The sequence below is a fragment of the Nicotiana tabacum genome, chromosome 8 (assembly GCF_000715075.1).
Source record: "Nicotiana tabacum cultivar K326 chromosome 8, ASM71507v2, whole genome shotgun sequence".
NCBI lineage: Eukaryota > Viridiplantae > Streptophyta > Magnoliopsida > Solanales > Solanaceae > Nicotiana > Nicotiana tabacum.
In genome coordinates, this window is record NC_134087.1 from 205,199,762 (window position 1) to 205,212,166 (window position 12,405).

Consider the following 12,405-nt stretch of genomic DNA (forward strand, 5'->3'; position numbering starts at 1 on the left):
TGTCCTCAACCTCAACTGAGTTTTCATCTCCCTCAAGTCGTGATAGATGGTCAGCGACTTGGTTTTCTGTGCCCTTACGGTCATAAATTTCGAGGTCGAATTCTTGCAGCAACAACACCCAATGAATCAGGCGCGGCTTAGACTTCTTCTTCTCAATCAAGTACCTGAGAGCTGCATGATCAGTGTATGCAATTACCTTAGAGCCAATCAGGTACGATCTGAATTTGTCGAAAGCAAACATCACAGCCAACATCTCCTTCTTAGTCACACTATAGTTCAACTGGGCTCCACTCAGTGTTCTACTAGCATAGTAGATTGGATGCATTAGCTTGTCTTTCCGTAGTCCCAACACTGCCCCCACTGCGTCGGGGGGCAACAACGATGGGTGTTCTGACTAGCCTCTTTTTCAACTCCTCGAATGCTACTCTGCAATCATTAGAAAACAAGAAAGGGTGATCATTTTCTAACAACTTACAGAGAGGGTTGGCAAATTTTGAGAAGTCTCTTATGAATCTCCGGTAGAAACCGGCATGCCCGAGGAAGCTCCTGATTGCCTTGACTGAAGTTGGAGGTGGCAACTTTGCTATCACTTCAACTTTAGATTGATCCACCTCAATTCCTTTACTTGACACCCGGTGTCCCAAGACTATGCCCTCTTGTACCATAAAATGGCACTTCTCCCAATTAAGAACCAGGTTAGTCTCAATACACCGTTTCAGCACACGAGTCAGATTTATAAGGCACTCATCAAATGGGTTCCCCACCACTGAGAAATCATCCATGAATACCTCCATTATGTCCTCTACCATATCAGTGAATATGGCCATCATGCACCTTTGGAATGTGGCGGGTGTATTGCATAGGCCAAAGGGCATCCTCCGAAAGGCATAAATGCCATATGGGCAAGTGAAAGAGGTCTTCTCTCTGTCCTCTAGTGCAATGGAGATCTGATTGTACCCTGAGTACCCATCCAAAAAATAAAAGTGTGACCTCCCTGCCAATCTGTCTAGCATCTGATCAATGAAGGGAAGTGGGAAGTGGTCTTTCCTAGTGGCCAGATTTAACTTTCTATAATCCATGCGAATTCTCCAGCCCGTGACGGTTCTTGTTGAAATCAGTTCATTGTTATCGTTTTTTATCACCGTCATGACACCCTTCTTAGGCACACATTGCACTGGGCTAACCCAGCTGCTGTCAGAGATTGGGAAAATGATTCCCGCATCTAACCACTTTATCACTTCTTTCTTCACCACTTCCTTCATGTTTGAGTTCAGCCTTCTTTGGTGTTCCCTGTAAGGTTTGTGTCCCTCTTCTAGCAGAATTTTATACATACAATAGGCGGGGCTGATCCCCTTAATGTCTGTCATGGTCCACCCAATGGCAGTCTTACACTCCTTGAGTACCTGCAATAGTTGTTGTGCTTGCACATCTAACAAACTAGATGAGATAATAACAGGTAATGTGGAGTCAGGTCCAAGGAACTCATACCTGAGATGGGCGGGAAGTGGCTTCAATTCCAGCTTTGGTGGTTCTTCGATGGACGGCATGGCTGGAGGAGTTTCTCTATTTTCTAAGTGCAAGAGCTCAAATTCAAGAGTTCTATCCCAGAACCATCTGCCCTCTAATGCCAATACCCATTCTGCCAACTCTTCTCCATTCACCTCATCTAAATTCATCAGACATGTAACAAGAGGGTCCTCAATAGTCAGCATCTCATCATCAGTTTCTACAATTACATCCACGACATCAATAGGAGAGCAATTGGCGAATTCACTTGGTCGCCTCATAGATTTTTGCATATTGAATGTTATATCTTCATCATTCAATCTCATCTTAAGCTCCCCAGTCTCACAATCAATGAGAGCTCTCCTAGTGGCTAAGAACGGCCTTCCCAAAATTATGGGAATTTCTTCGTCCACCTTGTAGTCTAAGATCACAAAATTTGCAGGGAACACAAATTTCCCCACCTGAATCAACACATCATCCAGGATACCAGAGGGTCTTTTTACAGTCCTGTCAGCTAGCTGCAACAACATAGATGCGGGTTTAGCTCTTCCAATCCCCAGCCTCTTATAAATCGCTAGGGGCATAAGATTTATGCTGGCCCCTAGATCACAAAGTGCCTTAGCAAAAGCAAAATTACCAATAGTGCAGGGAATTGTAAAGCTCCCTGGGTCAGATAGCTTCTCCGCAATTGGTCTAGTCACCACTGCACTGCAGGTTTGAGTAAGAGTCACCGTGGCCAAGTCTTGGAAATCGAATTTTCGGGATATTAAGTCCTTCATCATTTTTGCATACCCAGACATCTCTTTCAAAGCATCTATCAATGAAATATTTACCTAGATTTGTTTCAGTATTTCCAAGAATTTCTTGTATTGCTCCTCCTTTTGGTACTTAGCCAGCCTCTGAGGGAATGGTGCAGGAGGTCTCTTCTTCCCAATGATTTAGGACTGCTCTTTATCAGTTGCCACCTCAACTACTTGTTCTTGGGCTGTCTTAGCTTCTTTCTCAGTCTCAATATGAATGTTATGTTCTTCCTGGGCAGGCTGGACTGTGACCTCTGTCAGTTTCATTGACTCATCTAGCTCAATGGGCACTAGTATGAATGTCTCAGCTTGTCTGCTTTCTCGCTCCCTCTCTTGCTCCACATCCAAATCTCTGCCATTACGTAGACTCACTGCCATCAGCTGCTTCAGGCCTTGATCTTTTGGATTTATTTGGGTGCCTGCAGGTAATGTCCCATGAGTACGATTTTTTAGAGACATTGAAATTTGGCCCATCTGCACTTCAATATTCTTGATAGCTGAATCATATGCATCTACTCTTTCACTAATTTTTGCATTAGACCCAATAACCTGTTGTATCATTGCCTCAAGTCTAGCAAACTCATCTTCCTCCGGTCCACCATGCTTCTACTGAGGAGGGTGATACCCCTACTACTGATTTTGATTGTTATATCCCTGTGGCCTTGGGTAAGGTGCCATATTGTTAGGAGGTCTCATACCTCCCATGTTCCCATTGTTAAACTGTGGCTGGACTGGCCTATACGGCTGATTTTGTTGGCCCCAATTCTGACCACCCTGTCTCTGACCTCCATAATTGGACACATAGTTCATGTCTTCAGGGTAGTGATGATGATCATGTTCTGCATTCCACTAGTTACCAATTGGCTGACTAATGCAAGATGTGGACAATCCCCCATTGGTAGTATCTATGATGTGTACCTGCTGCTTCTACCCTGACTCTTTCACCTTTTTGGTGAGGATACTCATCTGTGTCAATAAGGTGGCCATATTTTCAGCCATAGAGTTGGATGGATCTAAGGGCACTGAGTGAACCACTGGAGTGATAGGTGCATTCCTAGTTGTCCATCCTGAATTCTATGCCATCTTGTCAAGAAAACATAACCAACATCCCTTTGAAACGTTACCATGTTTCATGCAGTGTCTCCATTGGTCTCTGTTTAAAACTCAAAATTTCATCAATTTGTTGAGCAGTCTTGTTGGGTGGGTGGAACTTGTTCACGAATTGCTTGACTAACTCCTCCCAAGTTGTTATGGAATTTAAGGGGAGTGAGTTTAGCCAGGTCTGTGCAGCTCCTGTCACTGAGAATGGAAACAATAACAGCTTGATTGCTTCCGGAGTTACGTTGGGCTGCCTTTGGGTTTTACAGATTGACAGGAAATTCTTCAAGTGTTGTTGAGGATCTTCGACTTGTGACCCCGAAAATAGTCCCTTGTTTTGCAACAAGTGCAGCATGTTATTCGTGATTTGGAATGATTCAGCATGTATCTGCAGGACTACAATTGCTATGGCTAGATTTTCGGCTGTGGGTTGTGCCCAGTCATAGAGAGCAACCTCTGGCACAAGAGGTGCCACTGACGCTATTGGTACAGCTGGATCTTCTTCGTGATCTCCCGTGTCTGCTTCGAATTGTTCAGTTGTTTGTTGTTTTTTGTTTTTCTGGTTGGCCCGGTTCAAGTCCTTGAGAACTCTCTCAGGATCTGATAATGTTTCAAATACTTCACCAGTTCTCGATGAGTTTCTAGGCATGCACCTGTACAACCTAGTCAACAAATGTTAAAATTCCAATGTAAAGATTGGGTATAGAGAAAACTGACTACACTAAGAATTTTTGTACTTCTTTCAATTGTAATTGATAACACCGTTAATTCCCTGGTAATGGCAACAAAATTTGATCACGCCCAACTATGCCTTATAAAAAGGACACACGGACGTTGCAAATATAATCTGAGTATTTAGCCCAGAGTCGAACCCACAAAGAATTAACCTATCAATTACTCTCGTTAGACTTACTAAATTCCACGAAATCAACTTCCCAAATATTGTGAGTAACAATTGAAGATGTTTGTACTAACTTAGAATGAATGTAAATAAGCAACTGAAAACTAACTATGATTAAGTTGTAAACAATTAAGAGAAGGTTCTAAGGTTATGATTTCCCCTATTGATGGAATCCATTCCGGTTATGTTTCACATAGAATTGCCTAATCATCTCTATCAATCATGAGCACTCATATTACCGTAAATATCTCCCGAGTAATCACGATAATTTACTAGACACACTCTCCCGAGACACGCTAACTAGCTTTGTTTATTACCGCTCACTTTAGATTGCACCCAAGGCTTCGTTATCCCTAATCCCGCCTATAAACCCTCGGTTATTGATCCCTCATATACTTTGGGAGTGGTGTTGTTCAACAATTACCTAAATATGCACTCTCTCCCAAGTTATGCACACTAAATAGGCACAGCTAATTGAGGATCCTATCAATTAACTACAACAAGAACGTAGTTGAACAAATAGAGATTAAACCAGGCAAACTATATTAACATAACAAGACATTCATCCTTCAATAGGTTCCATCAAAACCTTAGACTAAATATTTAGCTACTCATACTAGTGTTCATCAGAACAACATTCAAATTCATCACAAATCATAAAAACAAAAAAAAGAAAGGAAGAACTCGATGTTGAGTTATCCTCCTGCCTCTTGCCTCTCCTTTTTTTTCAACTAAGCTATGAAAACCTTGATAATGAATCTTTTGGGCGAGCTAGACATTCTATAGGTTAAGTGGATTTGCCCCCGAAATTCCAATTTTACCCCTAAATTTTACTTTTCCAGAACTAGGCTAGCGCGGTCGCGCTAATGGACACGCTAGTGACCGCGCATACGCCCTATCATTCTGCCTCGACCATCTGGGCTAGCATGGTCGCGCTAGTCCAGGTCTTCATTTCATCTCTTCTTTTTCTCGTGTTCCAACGTACTCCGCTCCTAGAGGCTTTTCTTGCTTCAATTTAGCTCCAATCACAGCTTTAAGTCCTCATACGTGCTACTCACTCCTGCAACGTGTGAAATTCACAATTAGAGCCAATTTATCATAATTTAACTATATTATCACAGTGAAACATAATCAAGCTAGGGCATAAGCAATCGCCATATTACATAAATCTAGCCTATTATCAATGGTGCACTTCTATCAGGCTATTTGATGTAATCACAGTAAGCCTAAAGGTCATTTCAGACTGCATATGCAACAGACTAGTTAATTTGGTTATACAATAAATTCAGATCACACGAGTAGTGTAGTTCCAGCCTTAGTGAAGTAGTCGCCCTCGATCAGGGCTCACCACGGCCAGCACTAAAGAACAAGAGAATGAACTAATAATAGATAAAATAATAATATATTCTTTTGGTATGCGTGTTACAATGTATTCCAAATGAATTATCATACCCTCCCCCTTATATAGTAGGGGAGTCCTACTTTAGGTACAACTATATCAAAGGTAAAAAAATCTTCTGATTAACTGATTGCCGGTTCCTTCATCGATACGTGCCGAGATCCCCACCGTGATATCTGGCCGGTCACGGATATTACGTCTTTCTGTTGGCCGTGCTTGATTGCCCGATAATGTTCTTCGAAGTCATTCAAGGCTAGGACTGATCCCGAACCATAACCCCAATATTCTCGGGGGCGGGTGTCATGCCCCCGAATTCTGACTCGATGAGACTCTTACCTCGGTTTTGATCCCTTGTTATTATGTCTCGAGCTTGGCTCATTTTGTCGGAGATCGGAGTGTTCCATGAGCCCGATTTTACCCATATACAGATAGTTCCCTCGTTTCTCGGAGACTAAGTTGAAAAGAAACGACATGAGCTCCCCGATTCCTTCTTCAATACTTCGTGTCAGAAACGACACAAAATGCGAAACATCTCGTCAGTCATGTCATAATGGCATTAAATGCATGTCGGCCGCTGGTTGGTCGTCCATGGACATGAAATGTCACCTAACTACTAAAAATATCTTCTCTTTTGTTCATTTTCACTTTACAACAAACCTTCTATAGTCGTACCCTTAGAATTACAATACTCTTTAGCATTTTTACCCCTGTTACTCGAGGTCTTTTGCAAAGAATATTTTTTTACCCATCTCTCTCTCAAGCCAACAAGTCTAATCCTTCAAATTCCTTTATTACTTCCTCCTATCCAGATCTTCCTCCATTTTTATTTTCTAAAATAATGGCAAAGACATCCAAAACTGTTCCTCAAAAAGAAACTCCTTCTACTTCGAGGCTGACCACTGAGGTCGAAGAGACCGCTCCAGGCATGGCCGTTGATGAACCAGTAGTTGAACCCTCCTTGAAAATATTTGTCCCCGACGGGTGCTTGGTCAATGATGATTTCAAGGTTGAAAAGCCTTCCTCCATGCAGGGTCGATGTCAGGAAAACTCAAGATACATCTTGTTGATCACCGGAGAGGTCCTCCCTATAGTACGGAAAGACTGCCCTAGGCCGATAAACACATAGTGGTCCCCGACCCTGAGGAGGCCATTACCACCCATGTAGAGGGATATCTGAGTGTTTACACTTATCCCTTCATAGTGGGACTAGCGAACCTGGTCATCATGTATTTATGCAAGAGATATGAGGTATGCCTCGGTCAGATCCATACTTCTATGTAGAGGATTGTGATCCTCCTCTGGTTCTTTGTGAGCAAAATTGACTCCTACCGATTCACTGTGGATCACCTACTTTGTATGTACAGTCCTCGACTATTCCGATAGGGGATGATAAAGCTCGTACACCGGGCCAGCAAAACCCCGTTCTAAAGTATCAACGAAGAACGGGATCGAGGCTGGCAAGACTGTTTTGTCCGAGTGAGGACTTTAGACTTGATTCTGGCTGAATGCTGGCTATTCCCTGAGAAGTGGAATACGCCACATAAGTAGACTTTTTCTTTGAATATTAAGTTTTACGTTTACCTTTCTTTTTCTCACTAATACTTGTGGTGGTGCAGCCGTCGCTCGAGTCCCAAATGTTGTCCCTTGATTCGAGTATGGTAACCTCAAACTCCATGTTTCCTTCATGTCTGGAAATCAACATATCTCCTAATTGCAAACCATCCTTTTCTGCAAATTTAGCCCAACCCGCTTCGAATCGACGACCGTTCACCTTCACCTACCACTTCTTACTACCCCTTCTAAGTATTGCATGTTCATTCTTTTGTCCCTTCAGATAATTCAAGAAATCTATTAGAATTTTCTGCAGTAAAACAAATATGTATAACTAAAATAGCCATGTCATTAAGTATGATTCGTATCTTTTTTCGGACGAGACAATATACTATTACAAGGTCTCTCACATTCCCCCTCTTTCACCTTTATAACCATACATATAGCATATATATATATATAATATATAGAAAGATGAAAATTTTAAAAGTATAATAAGTCACAAGGCCATTCCAGAAACCTGGCAAAATTGGTTTGAAAAAAAGAGGCTTCTTTGGAGAGACTTTTTTCATGGCTGTTGATTTAGGAGATGTAGTTACTGTAGAAAAGAAAAGTGTTCTTTTTGTTTTTGCTAAGATAGAAATGAAACAATTCAGGGGAAGCTATAGAGTTGTAAAGAAACTGAAAAAGCTGCACAGTACTAGTTAATGGAATTAATATGCAAGTGGTTTTTCAAAGAATTAATGGTGCACTTCTATAAGGCTATTTGATGTAACCACAGTAAGCCTAAAGGTCATTTCAGAATGCATGTGCAACATATTTGTTCATTTGGTTATAGAATAAATTCAAACCACACGAGTAGGGTAGTTCCAGCCTTAGTAAAGTAGTCGCCCTCGATCAGGGCTCACCACGGCCAGCACTAAAGAATAAGAGAATGAACTAATAACAGATAAAATTATAATTTATTGCTTTGGAGTGCATGTTACAATGAATTCCAAATGAATTATCATACCCTCCCCCTATATAGTAAGGGAGTCCTACTTTAGGTAGAAATCTGTACAAGGTAAAAAAATCTTCCGATTAACAAATTATCGGCTCCTAATCGGTACGTGTCAAGATCCCCACCGTGATATCCAACCGGTCATGGATATTTCGGCCTTCTGTTGGCTATGCTTGATTGTCTAATAATGTTCCTCGAAGTTGTTCGAGGTTAAAACCAATCCAGAACCATGACCCTGATAGTCTCGGGGCAGGCATCATGCCCCCAGATTCCGACTCGATGAGACTTTCGCCTCGATGTAGGCCCTTTGTCATCATGTCTCATGCCTGGCTTATCTTGTCGAACGCCGAGGTGCACCATAGGCTGGATTTTACCGGTATACAAATAGTCTCCTTGTTTCTCGGAGGCTAAGTTGACGAGAAACGACATGAGCTCCCCGATAACTTCTTCGATACGTCGTGTCAGAAACGACAAAAAATGTGAAACGTCTCGTCAGTCATGTCATAATGGCATTAAATGCATGTCGGCAGCAGGTTGGCCGTCCGTAGACATGAAATGTCGCCTAACTACTGTAAATATCCCCTTGTTTGTTTATTTTCACTTTACATCAAACCCTCTACCGTCGTACCCTTAGAGTTACAACACTTTTAGCACTTTTACCCCTGTTACTCGAGGCCTTTTGCAAAGATTTTTTTTTTACCCATTTCCCTCTCAAGCCAATAAGTCTAATCCTTCGACTTCCTTTCTTTCTTCATCCTTTCCAGATCTTCCACAAGTTTTACTTTATAAAAAATGGCAAAGACTTCCAAAACCATTCCTTATAAAGAAACTCCTTGTACTTCGAGGCTGACCACTAAGGTTGAAGAGACCGCTCCGGACGTGGCCGTTGATGAAGTAGTAGCTTAACCTTCCTTGAAAATATTAGTCCCTGGCGGGTGCTCGGTCAACGATGATTTCAAGGTTGAAAAGCTTTCCTCCGTGCAGGGTCGGTGTGAGGAGGTATCGATATACATCTTCTCGATCACCAAAGAGGTCCTCCCTACTGTCTGGAAAGACTACAACTAGATCGATAAACACATATTGGTCCCCAACCTTGAGGAGGCCATTACCACCCATGTCGAGGGATATATGAGTGTTTACACTTATCCCTTCACATTATGACCAGTGAACCTTCGGTTCTTTGTGATTAAAATTGACTCCTGCCGTTTTACTATGGATCACCTACTTCGTACGTACAGTCCCTGACTATTCCAAGGGGGGCTGATAAAGCTAGTGCGCCGGGCCAGCAAAGCCCCATTCTCAAGTATCAATGAAGATCGGGATCGAGGCTGACAAGACTGTTTTGTCCGAGTGAGGACTTTAGACTTGATTCTGGGTGAATGCTGGCTATTCCCTGAGAAGTGGAATACGCCACGTAAGTAGACTTTTTCTTTGAATATTAAGTTTTATGTTTACCTTTCTTTTTCTCACTAATACGTGTGGTGGTGCAGCCGTCGCTCGAGTCCCTAATGTTGTCCCTTGATTCGAATATGGTAACTTCAAACTCCATGTTTCCTTCATGTCTGAAAATTAACATATCTCCTAATTGCAAACTATCCTTTTTGCAAATTTAGCCCAACCCACTTCGAATCGACGACCGTTCACCTTCACCTACTACTTCTTACTACCCCTTCTAAGTATTGCATGTTCATTCTTTTGTCCCTTCAGATACTTCAAGAAACCTATAAGAGTTTTCTGCAGTAAAACAAATATGTATAATTAAAATAGCCATGTCATTAAGTATGATTCATATCTTTTTTTCGGACATGACAATATACTATTACAAGGTTTCTCACATTCCCCCTCCTTCACCTTTATAACCATACATATAGCAGATATATATAATATATATAAAGATGAAATTCTTAAAAGTATATAAGCCACAAGGCCATTCTTGAAACCTGGCAGATTTGGTTTGAAAAAATGAGGCTTCTTTGGAGAGACCTTTTTCATGGCTGCCGATTAAGGAGAGGTAGTTACTGTAGAAAAGAAAGTTGTTCTTTTTGTTTTTGCTAAGATAGAAATGAAACAATTCAAGGGAAGCTATATAGTTGCAAGGAAACTTAAAAAGCTACACAGTACTAGTTAATGAAATTAATATGCAGGTGGCTTTTCAACGAATTAATGGTGCACTTCTATCAGGCTATTTGAAGTAAACACAGTAAGCCTAAAGGTCATTTCAGACTGCATGTGCAACAAACTAGTTAATTTGGTCATAGAACAAATTCAAACTACACGAGTAGGGTAGTTCCAGCCTTAGTAAAGTAGTCGCCCTCGATCAGGGCTCACCACAGCCAACACTAAAGAACAAGAGAATGAACCAATAACAGATAAAATTATAATATATTGCTTTGTAGTGCAAGCTACAATGTATTCCAAATGAATTATCATAACTCACTATATAGTATGGGAGTCCTACTTTAGGTACAACTCTGTAAAAAGTAAAAATTCTTCTGATTAACTGATTGTCGGCTCCTCATCGGTACGTGCCGAGATCCTCGCCATGATATCTAACCGGTCACGAATATTTCGGCCTTCTATTGGCTATGCTTGAGTGTCCGATGTTAAGACCAATCCAGAACAATGACACTGATAGTCTGGGGGCAGGCGTCATGCCCCCGAATTCTGACTCGACGAGACTTTCGCCTCGATGTCGGCCCCTTGTCATCATTTCTCGAGCCTGGCTTATCTTGTCGTACGCCGGGGTGCACCATGGGCTCAATTTTACCCGTATACAGATAGTCCCCTCATTTTTCGAAGACTAAGTTGACGAGAAACGACATGAGCTCCCCGATTCCTTCTTCGATACGTCATGTCAGAAATGACAAAAAATGCAAAACGTCTCGTCAGTCATGTCATCATGGTATTAAAAGCATGTCGACCGCCGGTTGGCCGTCCGTGGACATGAAACGTTGTCTAACTAATATAAATATCCCCTCCTTTGTTCATTTTCACTTTACATCAAACCTTTGACTGTTGTACCCTTAGAATTACACTACTCTTTAGCACTTTTAACCCGTTACTCGAGGCCTTTTGCAAAGAATTTTGTTATCACCCATCTTCCTCTCAAACCAACAAGTCTAATCCTTCAACTTCTTTTCATTCTTCATCTTTTCTAGATCTTCCTCCGCTTTTACTTTCTAAAAGAATGGCAAAGACTTCCAAAATCGTTCCCCAAAAAGAAACTCCTTCTACTTCGAGGTCGACTATTGAGGTCAAAGAAACCGCTTCAGGCATGGCCGTTTATGAACTAGTAGCTGAACCCTCCTTAAAAATGTTTGTCCCCAGCGGGTGCTCAGTAAATGATGATTTCAAGATTGAAAAGACTTCTTCCATGTAGGATCGGTGTGAGGAGGTCTCGAGATAAATATGCTCGATCACTGAAGAGGTCCTCCTTACTGTCCGGAAAGATTGCAATTAGGCTGAAAAACACATAGTGGTCCCCAACCCTGAGGAGGCCATTACCACCCATGTCGAGGGATATTTGAGTGTTAACACTTATTCCTTCACATTGGGACTAGTGAACCCAGTCATCATAGATTTCTGCAAGAGATACGAGGTATGCCTTGATCAGATCCATCTTTCTATGTGGAGGATTGTGATCCTCCTCTGGTTCTTTGTGAGCAAAATTGACTCCCGCTATTTCACTGTGGATCACCTACTTCGTCTGTATAGTCCCCGACTATTCCGAGGAGAGCTGATAAAGCTCGTGCGCCGGGCCAACAAAGACCCATTCTCAAGTAACAATGATGACCGGAATCAAGGCTGGCAAGACCGTTTTGTCCGAATGAGGACTTCAGACTTGATTCCGGCTGAATGCTGGCTATAGACTAATAAGTGGAATATGTCACGTAAGTAGACTTTTTCTTCGAATGTTTAGTTTTACGTTTACCTTTCTTTTCCTCACTGATACTTATGGTGGTGCAGCCTTCATCGAGTCCCAAATGTTGTCCCTAGACTCAAAGAGTGGGTCGAGGGAATCTTTCATAGATGCCCTACTCCGGGTGCATATAGCGTAAACTTTCGAAGGGCCGGTGGGAGGCCCGTTCCTGTGGTGATATTTATTTCCCGAGTAGGTTGCGTTAGGTTCCTCTTTTAACATAAAGTTCTC

At 41.9% G+C, this 12,405-nt stretch overlaps 1 protein-coding gene across 1 annotated transcript; it reads right to left on the bottom strand.

Moving 5' to 3' along the window:
• Nucleotides 1–1,363: 1,363 nt before the first annotated feature.
• LOC142163510 (uncharacterized) lies at nucleotides 1,364–2,306 on the bottom strand. The gene is made up of 2 exons (XM_075220804.1): nucleotides 1,489–2,306; nucleotides 1,364–1,403 (listed from the first exon to the last, which is right to left on the bottom strand). The coding sequence occupies exons 1-2, from the start codon at nucleotides 2,304–2,306 to the stop codon at nucleotides 1,364–1,366; spliced, it is 858 nt and encodes a 285-aa protein (XP_075076905.1).
• Between the last annotated feature and the right edge of the window lie 10,099 nt (nucleotides 2,307–12,405).

Excerpts from the sequence above, each read along its gene's own strand:
- LOC142163510 (XM_075220804.1), bottom strand. The coding sequence starts at position 2,306 with ATGTCTGGGTATGCAAAAATGATGAAGGACTTAATATCCCGAAAATTC. Across the intron at positions 1,404-1,488 it reads CCACTTCCCGCCCATCTCAG|GTACTCAAGGAGTGTAAGAC; the intron begins GTATGAGTTCCT and ends CAACTATTGCAG.